The 15,858-nt window shown below is 34.0% G+C and overlaps 1 protein-coding gene across 1 annotated transcript in view; it reads left to right on the top strand.

The window, feature by feature from the left end:
* The first annotated feature begins 11,742 nt into the window (after positions 1-11,742).
* LOC136974780 (ionotropic receptor 21a-like) overlaps positions 11,743-15,858 on the top strand; it is a 29,386-nt gene continuing 25,270 nt past the window's right edge. The window contains exons 1-2 of the mRNA XM_067269719.1: positions 11,743-12,232; positions 12,308-12,436. Coding sequence (XP_067125820.1) covers positions 11,743-12,232; positions 12,308-12,436 — 619 coding nt within the window. The remainder of the gene's footprint in view (positions 12,233-12,307; positions 12,437-15,858) is intronic.

Raw genomic sequence — 15,858 nt, 5'->3', positions numbered from 1 at the left:
AATTATAAAGGAAAATAAAAAATAAAATAACTTTGAGAACGATTTTATAATCACTTTAGGTATGGCGCAGCTGAATAGTTACAAGGTAGGCATGCAGAGTAGTAATAAGCAGCAAAATTTCTTATTTTAGTGTTGCCAGATTAAAATCTATAAAAGCGTGAAGTAGAGTCGCTGATAGGATCCCAGAATGTTGCCAGCTTGCTAAAATAAAAATGCCAAAATGCGATAAACCATGATGAAAAATTATAATATACAACTTAGAATGGATACTGAAAAAAATAAAATCAGATTTGTTAAAAAATAAAATTATCATGATGTTATTCGAAAAAAGCCAAAACAAAGCCAAAAAGCCAAACAAAATTTTTGATTCCAATCGGACTGAAAAAGAGCCAAATTTCGTAAATTTGGCGTCAAAAAAGCCAATCTGGTAACTCTGCTTAGGGGTGAGGTGCTAGCCTACCACTCGGGGTTTCCGGTATCATATCCAGTTCATTAAATTCTGGGCGGTTATTGCCCCAAGTTTATCTTAATATAAAAAATTGTAAAATTTTGGTGAAATCTGCTTGCTGTCAAATAATGTACATCTGGTAGATCACACTGTGAGTTGCACTTTATTGGAGCATATAAACGCGTAGTTCAATGGAACACTACTAAAGGACACCACCATTAATTGATTAATTGATCGTATGTTTAATTTTTTTATTGTTTCCGGAATTTATGATATGTGCACAATTGAGGAATACGGATGTCATATAGGAAAAATGAAACACGTTTCTGACTGCCTTCAAATCAATGGTATAGGAGTATACATCGCTGAATTCTGTTCCAGTATACATAACACTTCTCAAATACAATATGAACAATTTTCAACATTTATGTAAACTGCTTTGTAAAGTAATTATAAACTCAAGTGTAATTTTTCTGTGTTTTAATTTATTTTCATTCACAGTCAATTGTTACAGTATGAAATGATTTTAATTAGTCTTAAGAATATATAATGAAATAAACAAGTCTTTGTATTGTATCATTTTAATAAACAATCAAAAATTTTAATTGTTACAATTTTTTGTTGTAAACAATTTATAAACTCAAGGGTGAAAACTGATTATTACCGTTGAATGGAACAATCCACTATGCATGTATTTATGTAAATTAGTATGTGTAACATTTTGGGTGAGTCTAAGAATTCAAACTAATAAAGTGAAAAAATGCCAAGGGGAGTAACCTTAACTGAAGCCAAAAAGCCAAAAGTGAAAGTGAAATACGAAAAATCTATTTCTTTAAGGGAAAAGGATGGCCAACTCATAAAATTTCTTTAAAACTTGGAAGATCTCAAACTGCAGTACAAAACGTACTAAAAAAGAATGACAATCATAGCAAAATTAAACGTACAGGACGAAAACCAAGTCTGCAGCCTCGTGACCATCGCCGCATTGTTAGTCTTGCAACAAATGAATCATTGTCTACTCATGAGATAGCTGCAGTTTTACCAACTCCAGTGTCCTACCAAACTGTGTGGAAAAGCTTGAGAAAGAATAAAACAATAAACTTTATGAAAGTGAAGTCCAAACCAAAGCTAACAGAGTTATGTCGGTCAACAAGGCTGCAATGGGCAAAAGATCATGTTACCTGGACAACTGAATGGAGAAAAATAGTTTTCTCAGATGACAAAAAATTTAACCTGGATGGCCCGGAAGGCCAAGCATATTAGTGGCACGATACAAGAAAGAATCCCAGGATCAAATTCAGTAGACAACAAGGTGGAGGTTCAGTAATGATCTGGCCAGCAATCGGATATGAAGGAAAAACAGATTTGGCATTTATTAATGGGCGAATGAATTCGGAGATGTACCAAGCTATGTTATATGAACATCTAATCCCATTTTGTCCTCTAATTGGTGGTCAAGACTGGATTTATCAACAGGACAATGCATCTGTTCCAAAGTCAGCCAGTACTACAAAGTGGTTTTCACGTGAAAAACTTGAAGTGATGGTTTGGCCAGCATATAGTCCAGACCTTAATCCCATTGAAAACCTTTGGAGTCAACTTGTGGCATTAGTTTATTGCCATGGAAAACAATACAACACATCCGATGAGCTTAAAGTTGCATTGTATAATGCCTCAGACAAAATTAAACTAAGTGACGTTCAAAACCTGCTTGATTCAATGCCTAAACGAGTTGTGGAGGTAACTGAAAACAAGGGAGGGTCCGCAAAGTATTAAAAACCTACTAAATCACCTTTCAGTTTATAAATTGTTTACAACAAAAAATTGTAACAATTCAAATTTTTGATTGTTTATTAAAATGATACAATACAAAGACTTGTTTTTTTCATTATATATTCTTAATACTAATTCAAATCATCTCATATAGCAACAATTGACTGTGGATGAAAAGAAATTAAAACAGAAAATTTTCACTTGAGTTTATAATTTCTTTACGGATTGTAGTACTAAACTGCCTTTGGAATTACAGGCTGAAGCAGTTTACTTTTTGTTTATTGAAAACAACAAAATGTTTATATCACATGGTTATGAAATGTGGATGTTTGTCTCCTGCAATGTGATAGGTCCTATAGTGGTGAGTTTCAGATTAAATATCGCACTTGGAAATCATTTTCGCATGTCTTAAAATTTCTTTTTAAACTGCTACATATTTCTATATACGGTGTTAAATAAAGATACTTTAATTATGAACATTCTGGAATCACTTAAAAACTGGAGATTTGTTTTTATTTTAAATAATTCTTGTTTAGAACTTAATATTTAAACGGTAACGATTTTTATTCAAAGTATTCGGTTCTGACAATGGATAAACAAATAGTTGATGAAACGTTAGAGAAAATTTAAAAATTGTTGCTGGAATAAGTTTGTTTTTTTTGTTTTTTGTTTTTTTTTGTCTTTAAGTATTTACAGTGATTTAGTTAAAGCTAAATATATAAAAAATATATTAAAATTTTGAGTATTTTAAGTAATAACTTTTATAATTTTACCTCGATTTGAAAAAGACCTGATTAAGAATTAAAACGTCTTTCTTCATGACCATGTTTTAAGTTCTCGACACCGACCAAAACGATATGAGGCAAGACACGATTTAGGCGAATCAAGAAGTAAGTGGTGACCCAGACAACTCAACATCGACCCCAGATACATCAATACGAGAAGAGAGCCGGCACAACCCGATGAAATTTTAAAGGCAATTTGCGGTAAGAGAGACAATATACACGCGGGGTCAGAATATCTAGATTCGGTAACGCCACAACTCATCGTAATGTCAGAGCGCACGATGCGGAGCCAGCATTACATTGTCTAATCGACGACGTACCGACTCAATTATCCATAGACACCGGCTCCAAAGTGACACTGTTGTCGAGATCACTGGCACACATATTTGGCTCCTTCGAAGGAAAAAATAACAAGAGGGAGATACCATTCCAAAGCATCTCTGGACACAGAATCAACATATACGGTAAAAACAACTTTCAGTTCGAAATCAGCCTATTGCAATTTTCCTACCCATGCTATTTAGTGGACGATGAAATTACACAACCAATTGACAGACTGATAGGAAGGAACATAATAAAGAACAAGTGGTTAAAAATAAACATAGCGACAGAAACTATTAAACTCCCAGACAGAAGAGGTTTAGGCTTCCAAGACACGGCCACTTCAAAGGGGACAACGAAACGACTTCAATCGAAAAAGACCCCAACCACTAAAGAAATCACTGTCCGAGGAGTCCGGACAGGGGAAAGCATCTTAGAGCAGCATAACATGGAAGTGACAGAAGAGAAAGACAGAAGATACTTAAGCAATATATACAAAAAAACCGCACCATTAACGTCTAATATTTATAGAAGAGAAAAACCTAATAAATCGACAACGAGAACTTATCGCAGAAAAACCACTAACTCCGAAAAATCAAAAGTACACGGAGATGAACATTAAAAACTTGGCTTGCCCAAAGGAGAACAAAATCAAATCCATCTGTCCTAACGGAAAGGGAAGAACCATAACAGATGAACCTGAACCGGAGATAAATCGTGTACCGACGCACCTGGAGGCAACCAAAGTCCTCCGGAAGCAGATAGCCATCAAGAACGATAAACGGAGCCCGATCAACAAACAGACAGATCGACAGTTCTCCATAGTACAATTAAAATTATCGTAATCCTCCTAGCCATGATGCTCACAATTTTATGCTTTCCACTTTTTTCCAATATTCGTACGCTCCAAACAGTCAACGTTTCTGCTGACTCCGAGAACCTTAGAGGCAATGCCAACTATAAAACTATATTCGCCGCGAAGCCGCCTACCGGTAAGGATATTCTCCTCCTCCTATACAAATAAAATTCAATTAAAGACATCCCGACCACAAAAAGGAACGTGACAATTAGTCAAAAATGAGAAAACCTAACAGCCCGCAAGAAAGAAACTGGCCAATAAACTGATCAGAAAGGGAGAACCGAAAAAGTCTACAATGTGACACGTGCAAATAAACATTTATATCTGCGTTATGCTTGCTCCTTGTAGTTCTGTTTCCTCCGCGTACTTAGCCAAAAAGAAAGAGTAAAGAAATCATATCTGTAAACAATACAGGATCTTGAAAAAAAATCGTGATACGCAATTATACACAATCAATCTTTGTGTATTAATTTTTATATTCATATATATTTTCTATATTGTCCCAGAGAGAGAGTAGTCATTTTATATCAAGTGTATAACGAAATTATCATTGTTACAAAATTAAAATCAATCTTGCTCACTCAGAACAAACACGATTTTAGAAGGGCCGAGGTGATGTGAGACTCAGCACTGTGTAATTTATTTACATAACTAAATTATAAGATATCCTTATAACACTACCATTCTGTCAGATAACTGTCAACTTTCGCACCTGGGAGTTAATCGTTTGTTAAGTTATCAGCGGCTGAATGATGCTTTCTCATAACCTTCTGACGTATTGTCTCAAGTTCATCAGTTGAATATAACAAGAAACCGAAAATTTAGGCAGTCAATGCCCATTCTTCCAGTAGTGCAGTTGTCATCCAGTTTTACTATGCACATCGCCTACGGGTCTTTCACCTTCTCGTTTACCAAATTGAATTTTCCTTATTACGTACGGAATTAGTGAGTGCCCTATCCTTGATTAACATCGCCGCCGAATCGGCGTTAAACGCCACCAAATAGGACTCTCTCTTCTCATCACCGAACTTTCCGACTCCGGTCAACGAGGTTGCTCCAGCTAAGGAAGACCCACCGCTACATCAAGTGTCTATAGCCACGCGTTTTTATTGTAAACTCTTTCTCTCGGCATTCTCAAAACATGTATATCTATGTATAGCGATCTTATCAGTTAGATTCCCGATATGTATATTTTTTTCTAAATAAATGGTTGTTTAGTCAACCTAGTCTCTGCGTGAGTCACTTCCGATGCGCTCTCCCACTCCATCCGCCCGATCGCCACGCACGAGGCCGCTCGTGTTACCGAATCAACACGCCGCACAGTGGGCCGTGAAACGATTCTAGGAGGACAAAAGTCAAAAATGCATAACTGATAATGACCCTTACATATTTATGAATTAATAAACAACATTTCAGTGAGTCAATCGATATCGATAATTTTTAAAATACGCCCCGTAAAGTTGCTAAACAACAGAAAGAAAAGCATCAGTTTTATATCTCGTTGAATTAAAAACGTGCGTCGTGTTCGGACTTGTTTTGAATAGTTGTTTCTCTGGCTGTTTTGAGTGTTTTTATCCAATATTAAGATGAATAGTAATCGCCAAGGTATGTATTTTAATATGCATATTTCATTAATAATAGTCAATGATGAGATTTTATATAAAACAATCCCAAACCCAAGGGATTTTTACACTTTATTTTAAATAAGTAGCACTTAAAAACTTCCGCATCTTTTTCGTATGTCATTGTATGTTTTAATTTAATTTTTTCCGTGGGGCGCTGCTGACAGTGCTGGCTGCTGGCGTGTTTTTTCTGCGAGTTACTGTTTCGAACTACAATTTATTGTCTGCCATTAATTGACTTTATAGAAGATGTCTTTTTCTACTATGATACTTTCTTTTTTAATTTTGTTCTTTTTGCTTGTTATTGGAGGAGTCGAACTTAACCCAGGCCCAATGTCTCGTACACCACCTTCTTCACCTCGCAATAAAGCTTCGACTTCCGCCGGTAAACGCCGTCGATCTCCAAGCGAACCAACGTTGAAATCATCTCGATTGGAGGACTATTTTGCATCGCAGGATATTTCTTCTCAACTACCTCAGAAGATTCTGTGTCTCCTCGAGGAACGTTTTGATACTATTCTATCGAAACTGGAGGAATTGTCATCGAAATTTGACTGGCTGTCTAATTTACATAAGGAATACGACGAACGTCTGTCTCGCCTGGAAGGAGAAATTGCTGAACTTTCGTCCTTCGAAACTGTATGTATGGATAAACTTTCTCTTCAAAATTATTATATAGACTCGGTTCATAACGATTCGAAGAAGGATAATATCATTGTTTCTGGTTTGAGTGGCGATGACGAGGAAATAGCTAATAATGCTAATCGCTTTATTGAATTATTTAAAAGACAGAGCGGGGTGTCTATTCCTTTAGTTAATAGTTATCGAATATCGGGAACTCGACTTTTTTGTTTAAACTCTGTAGTCAAGATGAAAAAAGAGTTATCTTTAAAAATTTAAAGAAAATTCAGGCGTCGCTGTCATTCTTGCGCATTAGAGTCTCTGACGATTTGTCATACAGATTAAGATTAAGGCGTAGAAAACTGTTGCCTCTTTTTGCGGAAGCAAAATCTTTGAAAAAAAAAGTATTTCTGAAAGCCGACTGCCTGACTGTCGATGGTGACAAATTTCTTTTAATTTGGATACGAATGAACTACAGAAGATCGATACATTTTTAGACAAACCCAGCCAAAAAGGTTAAGTGGAACAACTGCTAACGAGACAAATAAAACTTTGGAAATGAGGATATTGCCTTGGAATTGCCAAGGAACGCTGGACTTATCAATGAATGACCAAGAGTTCATTTATTTATTGCAAAATTATGATTTAGTTGCTTTAACTGAGACATGGTTAACTAAGTATTTCAAACCGGTTCTCTATATGCTGATCCCAGATTTGTTTCTCTATGAACAACTTGCTAAAACACCAATTGGTCCCGGTCGTCCTTATGGTGGTCTTATTCTTGCAGTTTCCCAGAAATTGGGCTCCTCAGAAATGTTGTTTAACTCCGATAATCTTATGGTGATTAAATTAAATTATGGAAGATTTTTTTGTTCACTTAGTCAAAGCTTGATTATTGTTCTTGTTTATATGACAATAGATCTTTATGATTTTCTGTTAAAAAAAAATGGAAGACTTGTTGATGAATTTCCCTGACAACGATATAGTTATTTTAGGTGACACGAATGCCAGAATAGGCGAGGAACTAGATAATTTTTATGCTGGGAGTAATATTAATGTCCTAAATTCCCGAAGATCTAATGACTTAACATTGAACCAAAGAGGAAAAAGCTTTTTACAACTGATTAAGTCGCACGGATTATATATTTTAAATGGTCGATGTGCCTCAGACAATCCGGCTAAATTCACTTTTCTTTCAACAGTTGGTCTATCTGTTATAGATCTAATAACAGTAAATGCTTATTTTCTAGATAGATTATTGGATTTTAGAGTTCTTGATATTTTCAATTCTGATCACTTTCCAATCTCGATTTCATTTGAATTTACGACAGATAGCGTACAGACTCTGAAACTCCCAAAAATTCGTTACGTATGGAAACAAGATAAATCGGATGACTATTTATCCCTGGTTAGCTCGCTGTATACCTCGATTAAAACAACTTTTTTGCTGGATGCGCAGAGTTACTATGATGAACTACTAAACATTTTGTTGACTTCGGCTTTACGATGTGGGATGGTCAAGAAGAACATTTCCTTATTACCATTTGAGAAGCAATGGTTTGATCCACAGTGTCTACGTTTAAAGAAATCTAAGAACCGAATACTACGAATGTTTCGAAGAAACAAAAGTAGAAAACCTCTTGGACGAATATTGTAAATTAAATAAAAGCTACGAGTCGCTATGTAAGGCGAAGAAAAAGATCTTTTTGGCTAAAATAAATTCATTATTATTGAAGACAAAAAATACTAGAGATTTTTGGTCACTAGTCAATAAGTTCCGAATTAAGAAACCGTGTGAAAATGCTATATCTCCCTCGGATTGGTTAAACTATTTACAAGAGTATTTCGCTGGACCAGATACAGTAATTTATATCGATGTAAGTCTTAATAATACTGTACCTCTTTTGGATGACTTTATTACTCTCAGCGAATTAGAAGTTGTAATCAGAAAACTAAGATCATCTAAGGCCCCAGGTCCTGATAATATAAGAAATGAAATGATAAAATGCCTTTCTACAGAAATACTAATATTGGATATGTTTAATTCCTTTTGGTCTAGGCGCTCCTTTCCACTATCTTGGAAACAAATTGCTTTGAGAATGATATATAAGAAGGGATGTAGGCAGACGCCAACTAATTATAGACCAATCGCTTTAATTAATGTATTTAGAAAGGTCTTTTCAACTATTGTTGCAAATCGGCTCCGGATTTGGATGAACGAATTTAATATTGTTACACCTGTTCAAGGAGCATTTGTTAAAAATAGAGGTGTCGAATATAATTTGTTTATTTTGACTGGTCTTATTCAAATATCACTATCGAGGAAACGATGGAAATTATATACTGCATTTATTGACCTCAAGAAAGCTTTCGACACAGTTGATCATGATTTGTTATGGTATAAGCTTAGAAGCATTGGTCTTTCTTCGTTTTTTGTCAACTTACTTAAGAGTCTCTTCTCCAATACTAGATATTTTATAGAAACTTTTTCATTAAGCACTGATTATGTTGAGTCCAATAGAGAGCTACCTCAAGGAGAACCACTGAGTCCTATCCTTTTTGTTTTGTTTTTGAACGATCTCCCTGGGCTTCTGAGAGGTAAAAGTTCTATGATACATTTATCTTCTCATGTTGAAATTAACTGTCTTCTTTATGCTGATGATATCCTTTTCTTGGCTAATTCGGTCTCTTCGCTTAGAGAAAAAATTAATCTTACTTGGAAATACTGTGAAGATATACGATTGGCAATTAATTTGGAAAAGACAAAGTATATGATCTTTCGTAGAGGTGGAAAACTTAAAAAAAGCAGATAGCTTTAGTTTAGAAAACCATAGATTTGAAATTGCCTCTAACTTTAAATATCTGGGTATTTTTCTTCACACGGTACATTCTCCTATCATTTAAACAAGGTGTTACCTGCTGCAAGATCTAGGATCTCCAATCTTATCACGTTACTTATTAAAATCAAAGCGTCTTCATTAAATAACTACTTTAAACTATTTGATTCGTTGATTGGACCAAGTATGTTTTATGCTTTCCCGGTTTGAGGCGGTCTTTTAGTGGACAGGTTTGAACCGATACAGCTATTCTACTTTAAGCAGGTGTTCCATATTAACAGATCTGTCTCGGGGTCTGCATTGAGAATGGAATTGGGAAGACCTCCCCTCGCAATTGGATTGGTGATAAAATTGTTTAGATTTTGGAGGAAACTAGTTGACCTACCGGAAGACGATTATCGAAAATTGACATATACAAGACTTTCAAAATGGATGGTAATTTTTTTTGAAGCCATGGCCTGCTATCGCTAAAGGATTATTAAATAATATAGGATTGTCATATAGCTATATGTGTTTAACTGAGAGTCTGTTCTTTCTGGACTGCGATCGACGATTGAGAGACCTGTATTGGTTTAGGGATGTTCAATGTTTGACTGAAAGAGGTTGGAACAGTGAAATCTTCCTTAATGGAATGTGGAGTCCAATGCCTTATTTATTGTCTGATTTGAGTTATAAACTAAAGTCATTTGGTGCACAGTTTAGACTAAATAGGTTTTCCATAAACCTAAATGGCAAATCAATTAATATCTCGGACGACTCAGAGTGATGAATATGAGAAAACACCTTCTCGTTTCTTGTAACTTCTTTTTGGATACCCGAGCTGCTACTCTGCCATCTGATTTTTGTTATCAAATTATACTCGGTGATAATTTTTCCAAGCTAACTTTGTATAAATTATACAATTTCTTTGTTCATGTAGCTACCTTAAAACAATAATGGTCTTTTAACTCCCTTTGTAATAACAAAAGTTATATCAAATAATAAAGATTGATTGATTGATAAATTTTTTTCAGATTTTTTAAGGTTTTATAAATTATGCCTAACAGATATTTGTGTGCGGAAACGCGCGGATTTTGATGTATAACCATTTTTTCTATCACAGGGCGTTGGCTTGTAGTCAGCGGGAGTGAACTTTTTGAAAAACTAAGAGAAAAAGATAAAATGATAAGCGGGTCATTCGAAGTATAACATATTAAATAGACTACATTTAAAAAAGTTTAATTTAACAAATCCTAGTCGAGTTATGGAAAATCAGTTACCTCGAATCATTTCTTCTTTTTTCGTTGGTCTAAATCAAGGATGGAAGAGATCGTAATCGAAATATCAAACATTTTTCAACAAAAAATCATTTATGGCTCAATGATCAGATAATTATCGAAAATGTCGATTTGTCACAAAATAGCGAAAACCGTAAAACACCACAAAAACAAATAATGGGACGTCCCAAAAAGGATTTTTCGAAAACTGGACCGAGAGAGAAAATGAGAAAAGTTCAATAAATCAGTAATGATCGAAACTTGAATGAAATTACTTATGCTGCTGAGGTAAAGTTAAGATTATGTGGAAAAACAGATGCAACTAACGTAATAAAACGTATTATGAAATCTCCAAAATCAGCGAAGAGATTGAAAAAGGCATTTAATCGACCATCGGTACTGCACAATATGTATTCTCCCGAGGAAGCTCTGGCTTTAATTACCTCCATGAAATTAACTAAATCGCAGTATATAATGTTACGGCAAAGTGCTATAGAAAAAAGTGTTAATATTTATCCGTGTTACCACAGCATTAAGAAAGCAAAGAAAGCCTGTTATCCATCAGATGCTACTATTACAGAACATAAAAGTGATATAAAACTTCAAGCTTTAGTGGACCTAACTACAGAACGTCTTTTTATCACTCTAACAGATGTATCAAAGAGTTTTTATGTAGAAGATAAATGCAATTTGCAGAATATTACCAACGTTTACAAGTGGGGGTTGGATGGCAGTGGAGGACAGAGTCGATACAAACAAAGCGCTTCGGAAGAAAAATTCCGAGGACACTAATAGGCCTATAATTACGACGTCTTTGGTACATACTTTTACTCACGACAAAAATGAGGAAAAGGTAATTTTATGGCAAAATTCTAGACCAAGTTCTACCAGATATTGCGGACCAATTCGTTTTTGCATCGTAAAAGAAACCGACAAGGAAAGTCTGTATGAATTTATTCGCATGAAAAACCAGATTTGTGAGATACGAGTACCGAAATTATATATAAGAATTTTACTTTAAAAGTAATCAGAGTTTATCAAAACCATGGTCGATACTAAGGTAATGCTTTAACATCAAATAAATCGACTCAAAAGTATTACGTATGTAGTGCCACATCCAGCCAAATGAACGATCTACCTAACATTAAAATGAGGCAACGTAATGAAGAAACTTTTTCATTTGGTCTACCGACTCTTCATTGTCACACAAAATTCATGAAATGCATTCTTTACATAGCGAATCGAAAAATATTAAAAAATGGCAAGTGCGCAAGACCGAAGAGAAAGAGTCGGTATCAACTAGAAAGAAAAATATTATTGATAGATTTAGAACCGAAACTTGTTTATTTCTGGGTACTCCCAAGCAAGGTGGGGAAACAAACACCAACGACGGTAATTCGGCAAAAAGATTTTTTTCGAACGCCACTCTTACTGCAGAGATAACAGGTGTTAACAAGAACCTAAAAAAACGATTTTCGGTTATATTACAAGCACTGGCAACCGGCTACGAAATCGATACAAGCAAATTCGAAATCTACACGAAAGAAACGGCGGAGTTATATGTGACGCTTTATCATTGGTATACCATGCCAGTCAGTCTTCACAAAGTTCAAATACACGGATCAAAAATTATATCTTCGTTTCTCGTTCTAATAGGACAATTGTCCGTAGCAGTGCCAGAAGCTAGACACAAGGAATTTAAAAAATTTAGTGAGAGTTATTCCCGAAAAACTTCTAGAATAAACACTAATACAGATATTTTACATAATTTTTTAATTTTTTTAGATCCTCTCGTTACAAACCTTAGATCACTTGGTATGAAGAAAAAACTCTGTTTAACCGCTAACGTTTTAAAATTACTAAAAGCACCGAGCGTGACCGTAGTACAAGATGAATCCGAGTCAAAGTCCGAATGTGACTCCGATATATAAATTTTTAGTTGATACGATATCTAAGTAAAAAATTTTTATTGTAAAAATGAATTGCACTAGCCTACATACATAAGTCCTGCTAGAATCGTCTCACGACCCACTGTGCCACGTCTCGGCTTCCGTAACCATCGGGTCACAAACATGTAAACATCGTTATGGCATTTGTTATTATATATTCAAATAAAAAAAGTGTCGACTATCGCCTATTTGACGCTTAATAACAAAAAAGTATGATGACATTTTGGGAGCTGTTTTTGGAGTAGAAAGCCAGACAGTTGTTTCACATTTTTACAGAGTTTGGTGAATTTCGGTTGAACTATGGAAATGTTATCTGCGTTCAAAGAGAAAAGAACCAGATTTACGTTCCTCATTTCAACTACATGGCACCACGTTCCTAGCTCTTCGATTGCCTCTGCTGTAATTGCATGCCTGGGTTTTCTACCGATTTAATCTAATTGTCATTTCTTTTCGTCCACATGTCAGTAGTTTAGCTCAACTCATTCTTCTTATCCCACCACAAATTTTTAACGTTTATTTGACTACTACAAATATATGTTTTTTAGCTGTGCCAAGAAAGACAACGACGTGATGTTTCAGACACAGTTCACTCAGCCGAGACTGGACAAAATATCAAACGCAGATGCTTTTAATGAGCTACTCCAATTTATCCAACAATTTTCCTGATTAAATGCAAACTATTAATTTCTTACTTTTTACTTCAGTTTCGCTTAATTTAATTTCTTTACTTCACTTTTATTTTTTTATCTGTACTCTTCATCATTTTTTTCATCAACAATAAAGCATTTATAATTTTTCATTTGTGACGTATTACTGATCAAACTGCTCGCACAGGCGAACTATTTCGATAAACATTGTTTGCGTTTCTCTAAGTCACCTATCAAGTGATAATATTAATATATTAAACAGATATATTATACAAGAACATAATGTACAAGACTTTTATTCACAATACATAGCAATATGACAGATTTTAGTAACTCCACTATAGTATTTGAGATATTAGTTCTAACAGTTTTAAACAGGTCTCTATTAAAAATTTGGATAAATCAAATTGAAAATATAACTATTTTCGATTTATCTACATCTTCATCTGTAATTTAAAATCATATTATTAATTTTTTTATAAACCAAATATGCTTTTTCTTTCTTTATACATGATATAAAATTAAAAAGATGTAATTACGAATAAGATTTTTGAAAGAACAGTAAAAATTGTTAGAAAAATGTTTAAAATGGGAAAACTACCTACTAACCAAATAGATAAACAAACTTTTTCTTGCTTAACCGCTACTCTTACGCCAGCTATCGGAAACCTGAGTCATTAATCGAACTTGAGAGTATAGCGCAAGGACCAGTATATCTATCGACTCTGATATATGTCATTAAACATAAATTATGGGTGATATATTACTGTAAAATGGGGTAAGATTGATCACGTTTATTAATTTCTTAAATATTCACATTTCCTGTGTAAATATAGAGGAAACTAGTTTCAGTGTGCTAAGGTTGGAACGATGTTGTGGTAAGTATCACCTATGTGTATTTCTGTATCTTACTACACGAGGTTAAATGTTGAATAAGTTTTTGATGGTTTTAAAAGTGTATCACTTTTAATATTTCAACCATTGCTATGAGCTCTATTGTGGAATTGAATTATTTACCTAAAAATATAATTTATTTTGTTAAGGATTCATCATTTGCGCTGACGAACCAATGTGTTTACAGAAAATATAAATACGTACACATAATACCGCAACCGATTGATCGGATGATGAATCTTAACTGGCTTCTAAGTATCTTTTACGTGACCTCTAATTTTTATTATAATTATAGTTTTTAAAGTTATTTTAAAGTTTTTTAAAAAGACTTTAAAGTCTTTTAAAGTTACTAGAGACAAAACAATTTATTAACATTACATAATATTTGTTTTATGATGCGCTGGCAATCTAATTACAGATTTTTTTTGCCAAAATAACTTATGTTTTCTGACGTTACGTACACAGGAATTTGATTTGCTTTGTTGCATACCATTACAAACAAGTTGAATAGACAGCGCCACTTTTATCCATTTCGGCTAAGGTAATGCATATCATGAGTTATCAACATTCGAAGACTAGAGGATGATGATACCCTGACCCTGAACACTTCTGCTAAATTATTAAAATCTACATGACTTGTTCATCAGATAAATGTTTATTACAATAAAGTGGATCTTTGTATAAATCATAAAAGTAAGTAGGAAAAATAGCCTTTTCAAAAAGGCAATATTTCATAGCTATGAGCGATTCCAATTCTAATATTTTTGATATTTTTCACAAGTTGTACTTAATTAATACAATTATCAATAAGTCAGGCCATAAATGATGACATTTTGACCATTAACATTGCTTACAGTGAGGATTTGAAGCAGAATCTTTCGAGCCACTCGAAAATATATTTTTTGCTTTATTAAAGTATTCAGAATTTCACTGTCTTTTCTTCCATTCTATATTAAACTTAGTTTCTTCTGTTTGTATTTATATTGTGTTTTTCTTCATGTAAAAAACGCATCTTCTGAATATAGACTTAATATTCTTAATAACAAAAAATTTTCATAGTTATGATACGCGTGCACAATAATACAATAACACTGTTACAATAACGTGTTCTCTCTTTGTATACAAGAAATCAGAATCAAAAATTATCAACGGTCTGAAGACTCTATGAAAATGTCGTTCATTAACTATTAATTACGAACATAATAACATAATTACAAATATACTAAAAAAATAGTCAAAGCAGCATGAATTTCGAAAAGAAAGAAGTCGAAATTTCTTATGTATCAGTAAGTGCATTGTAATGGAATTATTCTGGTGTTCTTTGAGAACCGCGCCCACACCTAATGAAAAATGTTACTTACTGTTATATATTTAGTAACAATAGTACCAGGCGGAACACCACAAGAGTATTGTCCTTTCTCTACATCATCAGCTAATTCTTCTGTTGTTGTAGGCACAGATTCATGTACAGGAAGGACAAGTTATAACTGCCATCAGACATCCACCGTAACTCGACACTAAAACAACAATTGATAATAACCAAGTTGCTACGATGAGTTTCGATTGAAATCTTTTGATTAATTCCAACTTTCCTCCTGTTTTTGTTAAATACAACAATCAAATCTGTAAACATAAAAAATAATCTACTGTAGTGTAATTCTTATTACCTTGTAACGCGATGGTTCCAAACAAAATCCACAGCAGTTTGAATAGAGAATTCCTTTCAATTTGACTGATACTGTGTATTGTAGCTTCAACATGTAAGACTTTGTGAAGTACTACTCCGCAAATTAACCAAGAAGTAATCAATGCAATCCATAACTGCATGGCAATTTACATTACAAAT

Source organism: Centruroides vittatus, unplaced genomic scaffold (genome assembly GCF_030686945.1).
Source record: "Centruroides vittatus isolate TY-2023 unplaced genomic scaffold, ASM3068694v2 contig_356, whole genome shotgun sequence".
Classification (NCBI taxonomy): Eukaryota; Metazoa; Arthropoda; class Arachnida; order Scorpiones; family Buthidae; genus Centruroides; species Centruroides vittatus.
Note: the sequence above shows the minus strand (reverse complement) of the source record. Positions and strands in the feature narration are given on the sequence as shown.